This window comes from Sinocyclocheilus grahami, unplaced genomic scaffold (genome assembly GCF_001515645.1).
Source record: "Sinocyclocheilus grahami isolate Dianchi unplaced genomic scaffold, SAMN03320097.WGS_v1.1 scaffold2034.1, whole genome shotgun sequence".
NCBI lineage: Eukaryota > Metazoa > Chordata > Actinopteri > Cypriniformes > Cyprinidae > Sinocyclocheilus > Sinocyclocheilus grahami.
This window is the reverse complement of record NW_015507213.1, coordinates 48,746-66,999: the sequence shown is the minus strand read 5'-3', so window position 1 is coordinate 66,999 and position 18,254 is coordinate 48,746. Positions and strand designations below refer to the sequence as shown.

Sequence of the window (18,254 nt, the reverse complement as noted above, 5' to 3'; positions counted from 1 at the left end):
ACTATTTCTTCCAAAATGTTGCTATCAATTGCTTAAAAAATAGACATAGCATCTTCTTTTTGATATTGCGGTTGAATCTGTCTGACCTCTGCATAACTTGAGGTTGTGCTAATCACCTTCCTGCTATTAATGATCTTCTCAGACAAGAAGGAAGCAAACTCATTGCATTTGCTGTCAGAGAGCATTTCACTGGGAATCTGACTTGGGGGGGTTTGTCAGTCTCTCAACAGTAGCAAAAAGAGTGCGAGTGTTGTTTTAGTTACTGTTTATAAGGTTTGAGAAGAAACTCTGTCTGGCAGTGGCTAGTTCCACATTGAAATACTGCCTTTATAGATGCTATAGTGAATTTCAAGTTTCATCTTCTGCCACATCCGCTCAGCTTTTCTGCATTGTCTTTTCATACTCTGTACTGGTGTTGATTTTCTCCAAGCTGATTTTTGTCTGCCAGTCTTCTTGCTGACTTTCACAGGAGCAATATTATCAATAACATTCTTAACTTTTGAGTTAAAGGAATTAAGGAGAAGATCAACAGAGTCTGCAGACATGCTTGGTGTTAAAGATGTAGCCTCCATAAATAGCACACTAGTGTTCTTTGTTAATGCATCTCTTTCTGACAGAGACAGATCTAGATTCAGTGGTAGCAGAGATCAATATATCAAAGAAAATACAGAAGTGATCAGATAGTGCTATGTCCTTAATAACAATGTATGAAATGTTTAGACCCCTACTGATGATTAAATCTAGACAATGTCCACGTTTGTGTGTGGGTTCATGCACATGCTGAATCAGGTCAAAAGTGTTTAAAACAGTTATAATTTCTTTTGAAGTTTTGATTTCTGCATTGCAAAACAGTCAAACTCTGAGGAAATCATTGATAACATTTCTGTAAACTCTTCAACAAAGGCTGGAGAGTATTTTGGAGGTCTGTGAATAATGATAAACAGAATGCGTGGAGCACCTTTCAGCACAATCCCTAGATATTCAAAAGACAACTACTGACCAAATGACACTTGCTTGCATTGATAGACATCTTTAAATAGAGCAGCTACACCTCCACCTCTCCTAACAGTCCTGCAGACACTCATGAAAGTAAAGTTGTAAAATGCTAACTAGATGGCATTGCTTTGTGTCTTTACAGCAATCTCATTTTGGTGCATAATAGGCTGCAGATTAGATGAGTCAGCTGTTCGGCTTGAGAAGGCCTTAGACTTTCTATCACGTGATAAAACAGAAATAGAGAAAGCTACAGGCACACTGGGTTCCCACTTGTTCTGTAAACATTTGTGAATGTAGCTGCTATCATAAACCCGGTACATATCACTGAGAGCTGCTATGAGCTGTTTTTGGTTCACCTACAGCAGATGGAGGGTTTGGACCCTGGCGTTGTGGCAGCGGCCGGAGAGCTCTCACAGGAGGAGGACGACGAGCTGGGCCCACAGGCTTTGGTGGTTGGGGGGGCCTGCCGTTTTTTTAGTTGATATCTGGGGGCTTGCAGCGAATGAGTGGGAGAGTTTGGTCCCAGCACAGACCAGTTCCTCCATTTTCTGTGAGAAGCATAGAAGTGGAGATGCTGGAGAGTGGAGAGGAGGACGACGAGCTGGGCCCACAGGCTTTGGTGGTTGGGGGGGCCTGCCGTTTTTTTAGTTGATATCTGGGGGCTTGCAGCGAATGAGTGGGAGAGTTTGGTCCCAGCACAGACCAGTTCCTCCATTTTCTGTGAGAAGCATAGAAGTGGAGATGCTGGAGAGTGGAATAATGTGTCTGGTGAGATGGGCTGTGTCTCTGGTGTTTCCGGTGGCTGTTTTCCAGAAAGTCGTCCTTGGGTGCTGAGTCTTGAAGCTGTTCTGATACGTCACAGTCTGTCTGTGATGAGCTCTGTGGGCAGGGCTCAGCCGGGATGTTGTCCATGAGCAGTGCTTGTTGTGGCTGCGCAGTGTTATCAGTGTCCTTGTGGGATGTGTCAACCACATGACGACTCGGACCAGGTGTGTGTGTGCTATTCAGGCTGAGTGGATTTGACACACTCTGCTGAAGGATGACAGAGGGAGAAGTAGATATTGTCCTTAAGCACTCTTGCACCAATTTTGTTTGGGTGGAGGCCATCCGGTTTAAACAGTCGTCTATGGCCCCAGAAAAGATTAAAGTTGTCGATGAAATTCCCTCCTTTTATATCGCAAGATCATTGTAGCCATGTGTTCAGCCCAAGCAACCGTGAGAACATGTTAGTTCCCCTTGCTGGGAGTGGTCCACTGATGAACAACTGAACTTTGAGTCTTCAAAGTGTTTCAAACAGTTCACTGAAATCCTTCTTAAGGAGTTCTGACTGTTCTTTCCGAATATCATTCTTCCCCACATGGATGATGATTCGATTTGCAGTCTTGTGCTTCATCAGAATGTTCCGGAGTTCCCTGTTCACATCAGAGACAGTTGCTTGATGAAAGCAGCATGTTGTTGTAGTCCTGCTACTGATGTTTCTGATAATGGAGTCACCCACTATCAGAGTCCTGGGCTCGGCTGCGCTCTGAGCTGAATGCCGCTATCTGCTCGACCTTGAGCGCCTGTTAGTAGCGATGTTCGCTGCTGGCTGATCCGATTCATGTTTAATCACATTTGGGGATTCCTCACCCGCATTCATTAAGGCTTCAAATCTGTTCTCAAGATGTATAGGGGGTGGTAGAATACCAGTATTCACAAGCCTCGTCATAGCTGAATGTGGAGTAGAGGATGCTATATATACTCGTGACAATCTGATGTCTTGTGTGCCTTTGGGTCTCGCTCCCTGTTTGTGCCATCGATTAGTGTGACGATCAGTTTCGGCTTGTTCCTCTACCTTGGTATAAACTGTTGAGATTAACTAGATTCATGGGACTCACCAGCTGTATGCTGAGGGGGTCCATGATGACGGTCTGCTGAGTGTTCTGCCTGTTTTGGAAGTCCAGCAAGTAACTTTGTTTCAAGAACCACAATCCTTTGTAGAAGTTTGTGGCAGTTTATGCAGCAAGTAGATTCAACAGGAGGCATTATTATCTCTCGTCTGTTATAATGTAGATAGCAGTGTTTTCCCTTTTCCGGAATGTAAACTGCTGGCAGTGGGAGGCAAAAGTCCCCTTTTTGTAGTATTATTCCAGTCCCAAAGAGTTTTTAGTTTTAGTGTTTGTGCCAAAAATGTGTTGTTTGAGCACTGATCTACTGAAGTAAAAATCTGAGAAAAGTACAGAAATAGGGAGCAAAGCACAGAGCAGTAAGCAAGAACGTCCGAACGGTAGCGAAGCCAGAAGCCAACCGGCAACCAAATCTACATATTCCATAAGCATACCAAATTTTAAAACCAGAATCTGAAATGCTAGGGATAAACTCTGGGTTATTGTGAATGGGGGTCAGCAGGGAAGACAAACCAGCCCTTCCCTCAATCCTACGTATAACAGACCAGGCCTTCCATGTGTTAAACACAATTGAGTTCTCACATAATGCTTTGACTACCTTAGAACCTCTGACAAATAACAGATTTTGTAAAGGACATGATAACTGTGAAGCCTCTAAATCAAGCCAAATAGATTTAGGATCCTCTCTGAACCATTCCATAATAAATTTAAGCTGACAGGCTAATTGGTATTTTCTGATGTTTGGCAGACCCAAGCCACCCCTAGAACTAGAAAGCTGTAACTTTGAACATTTTTGTCTTGCTTTTCTCTTGTTCCATATAAATGAACTAAGCCATCCAGTTAATTCCTTTACCCTTTTATTCTGCAATAAAATCTGTAATGGGTAAAGAAGCCTGGGCATTATATTCATTTTAACTACAGCAATTCTTCCGAGCCAGGAAAGGGGGAGATCTGACCATCTAATTAATTCGTTGCAGATTTTATCAAGCAAAGGGAAAACATTTACTTTAGCTAATTGGAAAATTGTGGGGTAATATTAATTCCTAAATATGTAAAACCAGAGTCCGACACTTTGAATGGAAGGGAAGTCTTATTAATTATACTAGAACTTGGCTGTCTTAGGTGCAAAGCAACAGATTTGGAAAATTTTATTTTATACACTGAAAACTTCCCAAGTGAATTAACAATATCTACTAGAGCAGGCACCGACGATTCAAGGTCCGACAGAAAAAGCAGGATATCATCCGCATATAGGGAGATCTTATGCTGTTTAAGACCAAACGAAACACCAGACACGGCCATCCTCTCCCTAATCGCCTGAGCCAATGGTTCTATCGCTATCGCAGAAAGTAACGGTGAGGGGAATTGTCAGACCTATGGCCGTTAGTGACAGCAGCTCCGAGTGGAGCAGAATACAGTAAGCGTTCCCATCGGATAAAATTATAACCAAGGCCGAACCTTCCAAACTATAAAATAAATATGGCCACTCCACTTGATCAAAGGCCTTCTCCGCATCTAATGATAAAATCAGGGTGTCAGTGTCACATTTATTAGAGAGCTCAATAATATTAAGAAGCCTTCTAATATTGTTACTCGAACTTCTACCCTTAATGAAACCCGTTTGGTCTTAATTAATGATAGAAGGAAGTATTTTCTCCAACCGCAGTGTAAGGTTCTTTGAAAGCAATTTAAAATCTACATTCAAAAGAGATATCGGCCTATAGGACCCACAATGTTCTGGATCTTTTCCTTTTTTTAAAATAAGGGAAATATTGGCCTCTCTGAGTGATTAGAGAGCAAAGTATTTGTCATAAACAAATAATCATACATAAATAATAGGGGATCTATTCAAATATGTTGAAACTCTTTATATAATAGATATCTTTATATAATTCGCACACCAGACCATCTGGGCCTATTCTTTGAAGGTAATCTTGCAAGGGATTCAACAAACAATTAAAATCCCCCCCTATAATTACAGTACTGGAGACCGTATCTAACAAATCCGAAAAAGCCTTGGTGAGAAGCTCAGGAGAAAAGTTCGGTGGGCAGTACATATTTAAGAACGTTATCTCCTCTCCATTCAATAACCCTCGAACAATAATGAAACAACCCCGCTTATCCTTAGTGCTATTTAAAATCTTAAAGGGTACATTTCTATTTACAAGGATAGCTCCCCCCCTACTAATTGTAAATGAAGAAAAATACATTTGGCCAATCCACTTATGTTTGAGGCCAGTGTGCTCCTTTTTCTTTTAAGTGGGTCTCTTGCAACAGGGCCAGGTCAACACGCTCCTTGTTTAACCAATCAAAAACCTTTCTTAATCGTACATTCCATGTAGAAATTCTTAAATTATTAATAACCATCTATACAAGGTAAATTAGAATATTGTGCAAACAAATGAAAATAAGCATAAACTGAAGCTCTTCGTTCATACAATCTCCTGCACTGAAATTTCACATGCAAAAAAGAAACACAAATAATAATAATAATAATAATAATAATAATAACAACAGAAGCACAACCATTTCTGGGTAATAGAACATTCAATCGAACTTGAACACCAAAAGAAGCAAAACAACAAATTAAAACAAGAGAGGAGTTTTCCCTTCTCATAAAGGGAATTCAGTATGCAAGAGAACATACTTTCCGTTCAGTCAGAAACAGAAAACTTAAAAAAAAAAATTTTTTAAACGAACTCAAGAAGTATACTTGTGTAGTCACATCGTCCGCACCATTCTGCAATGAAAGTAATAAATCCCGAACACAAAACAGGCGGAGAAGAGAAATACATTCCGGTCATAGCTCTGGCACCATGCGAGGCACCGTTAGATTAATTCGCCCATCACAGGCCTATTCACAGGTGAACGTTCGGCTGCCACAGGTCGATGCTGATCAGTCTCCACAATAAGCTCTGAGACCACTGCAGGCGTGTCAAGGGGGCCTTTCGCACCGCAGGAACCTTTTCATAGTACCAGAACTAATTGTGGAACTACCCACTTTTCGGCGTGTTCGCACCGCCGGAGCTGGGAGCGATTTTAGTACCGGACTGCCTTTTTCGAGAACCAAATTAGCTCCTACTCCGGAGCAGGGTCTAACCAGCACAACTGGTACTAATCATGACATAAGTAGACACTGATTGGCCAAACGCATATGAAAACGCCCTCACCCATGTAGCGAATCAGCTCATGGGGAAATATGAATAATTAATCATAACTAGTTATAATTAATTATAAATATTTAGATCCGCTGTAGATATTTAGCTGACCTCTCAGGGTCAACTGTCTGTCAATTCTAAGACACATGGTGTGATGCCTTTAAGGTCGGAGAAGATCCCCGCCTCTCAAGATGGGCTTGTCCAATGAGAAAGGCCGGTATCCCAAGTGGGAGTTTTGAGACACTGGGGAGTTTTATGACTCTTTGTGTGGAAGCGTGGTAATTTGCATATGGAACTTGAATCGAAATTACTAAAGATTCTCAGGACACTGATATATTGCCTATGTACCAACATATAATATACACGCTTGTTTCGATCATCAGAAGGTGAATTCATAGATACTAAACCTGGTAGGATTACATATAGGCAAGATGACAGGAATGGGTTCCATCATAAGCATGCATAGAATAGTGAAAAATATCAAAGACAACATACACCATGACCTGAAGGATATGTGTGTTCATTCAAAGAAAGGTTTTCCTATGAATTCATTAGTAGAAAATCCATTTCTACTGTGCATTGTGCCTCTTGCTATGGAACATGCAGTGATTTTCCCTACTTCCTGTGGGTCATAAAACCAGTGATATCAGCATTAGTTGCCATGGGGACCAGGGGGGCCTGGTGTCGTTGCAGACGTTTATTGGGTGAGGGGACTGTGACGATTTGTTAATCTAATGAATAACTGATTTGTTAAATCAAATGAAAAATTGTGTTTTTGATTGGTCCAGACGCTACACCCACCATGATTTAAAACGCTGTGTAAACATACTGCAAGCATGTCAACTTATTTCGCAAGTATGGAGAACAGCGATAGATGGACGGACGCTGAAGTGCAGGCACTTGTAGCAAATGTAGCACTGCCAGTTGTCGTTGGAGATTCTTAGTCCTCCTTTCCGTTCTTTCAATCGCTTTACGTATACGTCGACTTTCCATGTCCATTATTGTGAAACCCGCGAGACACAACAAAATCACAGGTCCGATCACAGCGTCCTCCATCCTCCTGTTGTTAATGTTGTTCTTCTTTGTTTCTGTTGTTGAACGCCACGCACAAATGACGTCGGTGTAGACCGGCTTACGTCACTTTTTAGTACACACTCTCGGTGTGAATGCAACCCTTTAAATGGTACTGGGAAATAGTTCGCGCAAAATCGTCCCAGTACTTTAATACTGTACATTTAGTTCTGGAACTAAAGCGGTGCGAAAGGCCCTAAGGATATTTGTGGTACTACCGATCGTTACACAGAGCTTAGCTGGATATAACATTGCATAACGGGCTCCGATCTCCTGCAAGCGGCGTTTTACAGAGTCAAATTCCCTGTGCTTCTGGAGCACTGTAGTGGAGAAATCTTGAAAGAAAAAGATTTTGCAGTTCTTAAATCACAAGTTGCCATCCATGGACATCTTTCTGCTTGCCTCAAGGAACCTCTGTCTGTCTCCGAAATTATGCATACGCACCACCTGCAGTCTAGGTCTCTCCTTGACACCTGGTCTGGGCGCTAGAGTACGATGAGCGCTTTTGATTTTTATGTAGCCTTCCTTGGTCTGCAACTGAAGAAACTCTGGGATCCATTTTTGGAGGAAAGCCACCGCATTAGAGCCCTCTGCCTCTTCTGGTAAGCCAACGATGCAAATATTTTTGCGCCATCCTCTGTTCTCCAAATCATCAACGTGCTCAGTAAGCGACGCAACCTGCTTTTCCAGAGTCAAAACACGGGCCTGCATGCTATCGGCTAATTCCTCCGCCGAAACGATTCTTCACTCGGCCTCATCCAGACGAGCTTTACAATTCTACAGTTCTTGAGAATGGGTATTTATAACCTCAGCTAAGGGATCGAGTTTGGCATCTATTGTTTTCGAAATCGTATCTGTCATATGTTGAAAGGCCTTCGGCCGGGCTTAACTCAAAAAGCTATCTTCGACATCACCGTGTTCCGGCGAGATATCCACCACGGCCGTGGAAAAGTCCTTTTGCTCTATTTTTTTGGCAGGAGGAGGCATTTTCGAAAAAGATGGCCAAAATGCTTCCAGAGACATACTACATCAATGGCATAACCAGAGCCATCGAGTTGCATTCAAATTAACTGAAAAAATACAAGTAATGAGCTGAGTGGTGCGGGAGCTAGTGAAACTTGCTATTACTCCCTGGCTGCCATCTTAGAGCCTCCTATAATTAATATTTAATATTTTGCCTTCCTAATGTACCAAAGGGATCATTTCTGATTTTGTCATTCGATAATAAATCACAAATCGGTTAGTCTGACTACTGGCAGCGCTGCGCCATATGAATCTGCTCACGTCTGTTCCGCGTTTCCGTCAAAGAGTTCCGAACAGAACCGATGCGCCAGACTCGATGAAAGAGAGGAAGCGGCCAGAAGAAGCTGTGAAATGTAATGACATTACTGGCCTGTTCGGGGCTTCAGGTGCAGGTCAGTTTCATCTGTATGTACGCTAGGCCTACTGTCGTTTTGTGTTTATTAACCTAGTTGAGTATTAAAGTGCTAGCAACTGTTAGGCCAGTGGTTCCCAACCCGGGGGTTGCTAATGATTTTTGAGGAGTCACCAGGTGCACTCTTTTTAAAAATAATTCATTTATGAAAAGAGAAGAAATTTCCTTAAGAATTTTTTTGCAGAGAGACATCGGAGCACCAAACATCCACAGATGGTTGGTAAACCCAGAGAATCTTTCCTAAGGAAAAAATAACTTATGTCAAATAGACCCCAGAACATGCTTTGACTAGAGCTGGAAATGAAAATAGGTAGGCGACGGTTGCATCCTTTGAGTGTACTCTCCTAATTGCCCAATCAAAAAAGCCACACACCATCGGGGAAACTCTGCTCAAACCCGCATGTGTGAAAATGGCACAAATAATGTGTGGGGCACAGGTGGCTTCAAAACCAAAAACTGTACCTCTGTCCAATAACACAATAAAAGACATAATCGACAGAATGGCGAATGATGTTGAGAACACATTGGTTGAAAAGTTAAAGATGCACCCATTTTCTATCCAACGTGACGAAACATCTACTGTGGCAGATGAAGCAGTCCTTATTGCATATATGCAGTACAGTAAAGACGCCGAAATAAAACAGGACATACTTTTGTCAACTAATTTGTCTACAACAGCACGAGGAGAAGATATTTTCCACGTGATTGACCATTGCTTCACCAAGCATCACATTCCCAATAATAATTTAGTCGCATGCTGCACAGATGGAGCTGCTTTAATTATGGGAAAAAATAAGGGCTTCAATACATGTTTGAAGGAAAAGGCTCCCCACTGTCTTGTGTTTCACTGTATGATACACCGTCAAGCCCTGGCCAGCAAACACCTCTCTGATGAACTTAATGAAACGCTGAAGACAGTTGTAAAGATTGTTAACTTTATTAAAGCCCGTCCGGTAAACAAGCGAATCTTTGCGGAGCTGTGTGAAGATGAGGTGCATCAGACACTCCTCCTTCATACCGAAGTGCGCTGACTATCAAGAGGCCAAGTGTTGGTTTGTTTTATTGAACTGAAAAAAAAATAAACGAGTTCCTGAAACTGAACAACCAGAAACTGTTTGACGAAATGACAGATTAATTTCTCAACAGAACATCATACCTGGCAGATATTTTCAGCCTCTATAATGAAAAAAACAAGCGCATGCAGAGCGCAGATGCAAATGTGCTGGAATGCAAGGAAATTATTGATGCATTTGTGCATAAAGTGGACTTTAGGATAACCTGATAAAACGAGACCTACACCAAATTCCATCACTTCTCAAACAGACTGGGGGAAATTTACCTGAATCCTTGAGCAAAGAGTTCACACATCACATGGAACGGAGGAGATGAAATCACGATTTTCGGATGTTGATGAACTTGTCACCAAATGCGCATGGGTAATGGATCCATTCACCGCAAAGAGGTGGATGTGGAGTATTTAGAAGCAGAGGATGAGCTCTTGGATATCAAGTCTAATTCTCTTCTGAGGAGATTCTTTACCGAACACGGGTACAAACGGTACAAACGACCCAATGTCACACCCAAGCTTGCGCACCATGCTACAACCAGACTCATCCTGCCATTCGCCACAACATACCTGTCCGAGACTGCTTTTAGCTCTCTGGTAACCATCTAAATGAAGGCAAGCTGGAAGTGCACAATGACTTTCGTCTGGCTGTCACGAAAATCATGCCTAATATCCAATATCTAGCCCTAGATATGCACGCCCAGAGTTCATATTAAATAGCCTTTAACAATTAAATAAGGGCTTAATTCAACCAGGAACACAAGAAAAAACACGCATAACTTAAAATATTCAAATAGTTATTATGCAATGGTTATTGTTGTGTTTTAACTGTATGTATGTTTTTTTGTTTTTAGAATACAAAACAAAAAAACACAATAATACATTAATTCTCTGATTAAATGATATTCATGTTAATAGATTTTAATTTGCTCCTGTTTGTTCATCAGTTAAAAAGCAGAGCCTGAAAAGAAAAGTCTGTTCTTGTGAACGCTTGCATGTTGTTACTCGTTTTTAAGGTAATAAGTGAAATGGATAGATTTGTTTGATATTTACAGTAACAGAATAAAATGTGATGCTGTTATTTGTTCATCAGGGTTAGGAAAAAAGTGGAACCTGTTGTTGGGAAAAAAATCAATAGTTGCAAGTTGCAACTAATTGTTTGCACTGCAGTCTGATATTTTTGCATTGATTAAAAACGTATACAACTGACTGTCACATTAAATGAAATGTGTCTGCTAGTGTGTTTGAATGGGGGGGGCATGGGGGTCGTTAAAAATTTTCAGTGTTAAAATAGGGGTCTCCTGAAAAAATGGTTGGGAACCACTGTGTTAGGCTATCAGGAGTATGAAATATAGTTTTGTTAAATCTTGGGTATTTAATTAATTTTTGGATAAACAACATTCTGTGCTAACAAATTGCAATGAGGTGGTCGTTTTGCAACAAGGTGGACACAGTTCTGTTCATGAAAGTAGTTACCTGCTGATGAAGAAGTGACAGGTACAAGAAAAAATGGAGAGACAGAGATATTGGGGAAAATGAAGAAAAGGAAAAGGGAAGTGAAGGTGCAGTGCAAGAGAGAACCTTTAATTATTTTTCACGGCCCCAGACTAAGGATTTAGACCTTTTTATGTTATGGCCATACAAATAATAGGGTTGTCTGTGGTTTCAGAATTTGTTGTGGGTGTATAGGCTATAAAAAGGGACCAAAATTTTACCTTTTGGGGTACAACAGCTTGACACTGGAGCAGTACCCTTAAAAGGACTTTGTACCTTTTTTACCCCTAATAGGTACATATTAGTATGTTAGAGTAGTAATTTGTACCCTTAAGGTACTAATATGTACCTATTAGGGATAAAAATAAAAAAAAGATACAAAGATGTCCTTTTAAGGGTACAGCTCCAGTGACAAACTGTTGTACCCCAAAAGGTACAATTTTGGCCCCCATTTTTTTCTGTCTGGCCTGGATGAGTGTGAAATTTCCCGGCCTGAAATTGCATCCCAGTCCGGCCCTGGTAGGCCTATATACTGAGGTTTAAATTACATTATTTTAATAGACCTATAGTCAGTCGTGAACTAAAGTGGGCCGGTCTAAGGCATGAAACTTCAGGACTGAAAATGAGTCCCACTCTGGCCCTGTATATATAGGCTGTTCAGTAGAATGTATACATAATACTACTAATACTACTATAGTACTACTACTAAAATTATTAAAACTTAATTTTTTAGGGAACAATCACACAACATTTCTTCCATATTTATGTTAATAGTAAACCCCCTTTGTTTGCCAATAATAAAGTTTGTTTAATTTTCAATAATTAAAAGATAAATTAAATGAATGTTTTATGCCTTCATTTGATGACCAGAAAAATTTACATTCACAACACAGAATTTCTGAGGAAAAAAAACAAACAAACAAAAACATTTCATAAGGCTATTTTAAGAATAAATAAATTTGAATAAATTAAGTTGTTTTATGCATTCAAATGTTTAGATATGCTAAAGTTGGTAACAGTAAAACATATGCTGAGAAAAAATAAAACATTTCATAGGGCTCTAAGCATGTAGTTTTTGTTCAACTTTTAATAATTTGATGTGAAATTATATGTTTCATAATTTGAATTAATTAGAAATACTTTTTGCTCAATAAAATTTAATTTAACCATTAAAAAGGAGTCCAGAAAAATTAAAACGGAAAAAACTAAATTTGGGAAAAAATTCATCGGAATTTGCAAAAAAATTTTATGGATTTCATAGGGCCCTACACAGGTCAGCACACTCCCACCAGCGGACAGAGAGCACATGTCGGAAAATATGTCACGTCAACCACCTGAAAAGCAGAAGGAAAAAAATCAGTTTTTTTAAAGCTGCACATGTTGTGGATAATTGTCATAAAAAGAAATGTTCCAGTGTTCCAGAGAAAAATCAAACTGGCTCTAAACATTCATGTTCAAAATTATTCAACTCCCAAAAGTCAAAATGATTTTATTGTTTAAAACCACCAATAAACACTGCTTGGGGGTGCTTAGATGCTTCTGTCACCTCTCTACTGCAATCTTTGCCCATTCCTCGCCTGAAAAAGCTTTCAGATCACCGATAATCTTTGGCTTTTACATTGCCACTGCTTTCTTCAAATTCAACAAAATATTTTCAATGACAATTAAATCTGGAGACTTAACAAGCCACTCAAGAACATTCTATGACTGATCCCTAACCAAGCATTAGCAAATTTGGATGTATACTTTGGGATGATTGTCCTGCAAGAAAATCCACTGATCATCATCTTCAGTCTTTGCACCAAAGGCATCACAATTCTTGCCAAAATGGCCTGATACCTCAAAGAATCCATGATGTCCTTCATACAGTCATGATTTCCACTTCCTGCAACAGTAAAACACCTCCATAACAAGACTGGCCCTTCTCCATGTTTGACCATGGAGATGGTTTTCTTCTGCTCATTAGCCTTGCCTAGTTCGGTCAAATCACTCCATAAAAGATCTCAAAGAGGCACAAAATCACTTTCAAGGACTTTTACATTAGCTGTTTTTTTTTTTTAAATGTTCCCTCCTGGTGGAATGATCTGCCCAACTCAATCCGAGTCCTTAGCCATCTTCAAGAAACGACTGAAAACACATCTGTTCCATCTTTATTTGACCATCTAACTCTAGCACTTTCTATTCTATTTTAATTCTACTTTATCTATGTATCTTCTTTTTTTATAAAAAAAAACCTAGGGTTCTATTTTTCCTATTCTATCTACTTGTTTTTCTTTATTTATATATATATATATATATATATATATATATATATATATATATATATATACCTTGCTATGTGTACTGCGTTAGGCTAACCGAGACATATATTGTTGCTCTTTTGTTAGTTTTAACTGCTTTTATTGTCCTCATTTGTCAGTCGCTTTGGATAAAAGCGTCTGCTAAATGACTAAATGTAAATGTAAATAAAACATTCTTCCAGAACTCCAAATTAATTTTAGCATATTTAAGTCAGCCTTTTATGTTCTTCTTGGTCAAGAGTGGCATTCCGCAAGATGCCCCAACATGAAGGCTATACTTGCCTTGTGTTCTTCTTATAATCTGCATTAAAATGTTTTTCCTCCTTTCATCAGGTCATCTTTCAAGTCTTTGGCAGTACATTGCAGGTCCTCAGTTGCTGCGATCAAATATTTTATGATATTGTGCTTTATCTTCAACACCCTCAAAGGTTTTCCAGTACAACACATTTTAAGTTGATGAATAAGGCTACCAGTTGTGTCTCTGGGAATTTTTAATGACTTGGAAATCTTCATGTAGACTTTCTAAATTACTAAAACAATTTCTTCACTATAGCTTCTCTATAGCTTTTGTGAGAGCTCTGTTGACTTGTCATATTTGCTACTCAACTTCAGCACATGCATGGGCTATTGTATGTATGTGTAACAGCTCAAGCTAATTATGTTTTCTAATAGAGTTTCTAAAGGTTTAATTGTGTTTCAAGACAATTTTGTTCCCCACCATACAAATAAGTGACTAAAAATCAGCAATGTTGACTAGGGGATGAATAATTATGACAAATGTATTATTAAAAAATCTTATAAAAAAGTCAAAATATTACAAAATATATTGACATTATCACTGTTAATATGCCAGTAAAGTGTTATAGATGCAATTTCATGAAGTCCTGGATCTTCAGAAAAGCTTGTACACTATAAAAATGCTGGGTTAAGTAATAAAAAGTATTATATTGCTGCTTAAAATGGGCTGGAAATTAAAAATCACACACAGAATTACTAGAGGCAACAGCAATAATCGAAAGACCATTTATTATTAAATTGTGATGAAAATGTTAAAATGCACTGTATGTATTTTGTTTAAAATGTTTGAAACATTATAAATATGTACTGTTTTTTTTAATGAATAAAGATATTTTTGTCACTTTGTGTGTAAAACTATTATCACAGTGGAAAATATTGAGGACATAATTACCTCAGGATGATTGATCTCCTCAGTAACATAGTTTAAAGTATTCCAGCCATCATAGGACCACAAACACTGGTAAAATGCTATTCCCATGGGCCTGATGCTCAGCTTGGTCCCTTCAAAGAAGTTTTGGAGGCTGTTCGAGGTGTCCCCTTGAATAAGTAGCACAACTCCTCCAATCGTAATTATTATAAGTGCCAGTACTTTCATAGCTGTAAATAATACTGTGACTGTGATTGAGGAGCGCACATTAAAGCAGTTGACAACTGTCAATACCATAATCCCTAGGGCTGCCAAACATTTTACTGCTCCATTTGGTGGTGGGCAATCATCATAAAAAGGTGTAAGGGCATTTTGGGCAAAAATCAGTGCAACTGCAATCATGCTGGTTGGTCTCAACACAATGTTATTGGTGAAGGCGCATATAAAAGCCATGATATTGCCTGAAGTGCGCAAGATGTAAATATACTCTCCTCCAGATTCACGGATCACAGTTCCTAATTCAGCATAGCACAAAGAAGCTAGCATGGCCAACAATCCACTAGCAGCCCATATTAACAGACTAGCACCTGGACTACCTATATAAATCAGCACAAACTGAGGAGACATGAAAATTCCAGATCCAACCATAACGCCTGCAATGAGAGACACTCCACCCAGCAGCCCTACTTCAGTCTTCAGTCTTAGCTTGTCAGGTGAACTGTCCTTTTCAGTTGCCATAGTGGAAAAATTAAGACTGTGGCTGTCTTTTCGGGTCAGTTTCAGATGGACAGTATGAACAGGACAAAGTAAAGCACATAAAAATCTAAATAGGTAATCATTACTTGTTTGTGGCCAACATGAGACTGCAATTGCACTTATGGACTGGAGGTCACAGGCATAAGTATTACAACATGCTGGTCTCTGGCTGTTCATTTATCTTTTCCCGACTAATATTTTACACTTTAATCAAGTTCTTGAGGTTAATATGAGATAAAGAATACAAGTTTATATATGTCATCTATTGATGAGACAGGTTACATCAACACAAATGTGTCAAAAAGGGCAGCTGTCTTCCAAGAGAATCACTGAGAGAGAGCTGGACAAAACAGGAATTTGGAGTTTTGTTTACAAAATGAGGAAAATAGTATTCCATCAATATTATTTCCTGTACAACTAAGACCAGAAAAGCTTTGAATGGTTACAGACAAAGAAAATGTGTTTTCAATGTCATTCTCACAGAATTGACAAGAAATGTTCAAAATTTTGACAAGGAATTATTTAGATGGATATGTCATTCATTATTTTAAAGTGATGTTCTTTCATTGTAGGGAAAAAAATGGAAAGGTATCTCTTGCAACTCTTCTGACAAAATCTTTGAAGATGTAGTGATGTCTGTATCGTTTTGTATGAAGCTTATCCATGAATACACTTGTAATATACATGTTATCACACTTTTGATGTATAATAAAGTAATTACCAAACATAGGGTTGGGAGAGAGAATGTCATAGAAGAGTGTGTAAGAATACCTTTAAGCAATGTTACATTTGCAACTATGTGTGGCACGTGTATATTGTTAAAGTAGATTGTTGAATTTATTATTATAATTATTACTATTAATTTTAGGGTATTTTATTTAGAAATAATTTGTATGGGGAGAAATTACACTTTGGAGTAAGTATAAACATAATATGAAAGCTATGTATATGCTTGCTTTTTTTCTTTAATCTGTAAAAAAAGTTAAGTATAAAATGTTAAGTAGGCATAGTTACATATGTAGTTATAGTATTTTTTTTTTTTCTTTCGTTCATCTGGTTCAAAAAGCAAAGTTGAACCAACGTCAAGAAAAGTGATGTATATGCGTAATTTGGAGTGGTGATTGGCAACCGTGGCTGCAGAGTAGGGGGCTGCATCCGAAACCGCCTACTCAATGAGTAGGTACTTAATTTAAATAAGTACTTACTTAACGAGCGCAAAAAGAGTAGGCACTCTACAGCCAAATCTCGTTAAGTATGAATGAGATCCGGACTTCATCCGCCATGTTGACGTTATCATGTGATCTACGACGTTACAAGCGCAACAACTTAAAAGATACGAGTGGCGGGTTTAATTCATCTATCTGTAAATATTTTGATGTTTATGAAATGTCCTCACAATCTGACTGCACACGTTTCAGGAACTATGGAGATTTGGTGGTGGAGAGCAAATTCTTTTCATCCAGACAAAGATATGTAATAAAGAGCTACATTATTCTGTGAATGACTTGAATACATCTCAATTTTCAGTCAAGTAATGAATTCACAAGTTAATGAAACAATTATATTTTATTTACTGACAACAGAAAACATGAATAAATGAGTAAAAGAATAAATAAAAGTAACCATGACAATAAATAAATATCATTGTCACATGAAAAGTCATCGACACATGAAACAAAGCTTTATTCAAACATATTGTTCTAACGATCATGTATTTACAGGCGGTGAACCCACATCTACTGCATCTCAACACAGCTGTGCCAGTTCTGCAGCTTTATTCTGATGAAGCAGCTTACCACCGTGCCCACCTTCACCTGTCTCTGCTGTCCATCACGACCCTCACTGCTGCAGTCAGACGGAATCTGATCATGGATGAGAAAGGGACATCGAGGCTATCATTGCCTGAGTGCACAGAAAGGATGAGGCCCCCCCGTACTACACAATCTTGAAGCAAGAGCAGGTGAACACATGCGGGACAATCTGGCTGCTGCTGTGTCTGCTCCAAACATTTGTGTGCCTGCTCTCCATGAGCGCGACATACATTAATGTTCAGCATTTCATTTACTACTTTTGTGGTGTAGTGGGCTAAACCACTGACCTGGCAAGCAGAAGGTTGCTGGTTTGATCTCCGCAGTCGTCATCACCGGTGTGTCCTTCAGCAAGGCTCTTTACTCCAGGTGGCTGAGGGGGATTGGGGTCCCTGTAATAAGAGCACTGTAAGTCACTTCGGACAAAAGTTTCTGATCAATGTAAATGTGATTTTTGTAAATCCTTTTTTGTGTCTTGGGTACAAACGCTCAATAAAGCTGCTTATTTCTTAAAGTTTATTTCTTCAAGGTACTACTTTTTCTTTTTGGGGTAAAAGGTTAGTTCATCCAAACATATAAATCCAGTCATTATTTACACTGTTCAATCCTTGGGGTATTTTTTATTTATATCATTTTTTATTTTTTCCTGAACACAAAAGGTGATTTTAGTTAAGTTTGTCCTGCTGGTTTCTGTTCATACAATATCAGTCCATGGAGCCTGACTTTCAGAAGCTTCATGACTTTATTTGATGATGCTTTTGAAGCTTCTGAAACTCTGGCTCCATTGACTGATGTTGTATGAGCAAGCCAGCAGGACAAACTTGACCAAACTCACATCCTCAGTGTCTTTTGGTCTTTCTCTAGATGTTCTCGCTGGCTCTGGGGTCACTGATGATGAAGAGACCACAGCAACATCCGGTCCTGATGAGACGGTAAAAGGTGGAGTGATGGAGCGTCTCATCCATGGCACTGGACCATTTCCAGGATGCTGCTGCGGACTCCATCTTCACAGCTCACACCCGTCTGCGGACATTTCAGATCCTACAAAAATGCACAAACACAATACAAAAGCAGTCATTTTAACAGCACAATGTCATTTGATTTCTGTATTAAAAGTAA

General features: G+C 39.2%; 2 protein-coding genes across 2 annotated transcripts in view; both read right to left on the bottom strand.

Annotated features, from left to right (window-relative positions):
* LOC107573783 (b(0,+)-type amino acid transporter 1-like) overlaps positions 1-15,309 on the bottom strand; it is an 18,454-nt gene extending 3,145 nt beyond the window's left edge. Inside the window, exons 1-3 of the mRNA XM_016260229.1 lie at positions 14,896-15,309; positions 14,815-14,819; positions 14,596-14,725 (exon numbers count right to left, since the gene is read on the bottom strand). Of these exons, the coding sequence (XP_016115715.1) occupies positions 14,596-14,725; positions 14,815-14,819; positions 14,896-15,309 (549 nt within the window). The remainder of the gene's footprint in view (positions 1-14,595; positions 14,726-14,814; positions 14,820-14,895) is intronic.
* Positions 15,310-17,137: 1,828 nt separating this feature from the next.
* LOC107573782 (uncharacterized) overlaps positions 17,138-18,254 on the bottom strand; it is an 18,721-nt gene continuing 17,604 nt past the window's right edge. The window contains exons 9-10 of the mRNA XM_016260228.1: positions 18,106-18,176; positions 17,138-17,189 (exon numbers count right to left, since the gene is read on the bottom strand). Coding sequence (XP_016115714.1) covers positions 17,138-17,189; positions 18,106-18,176 — 123 coding nt within the window. The remainder of the gene's footprint in view (positions 17,190-18,105; positions 18,177-18,254) is intronic.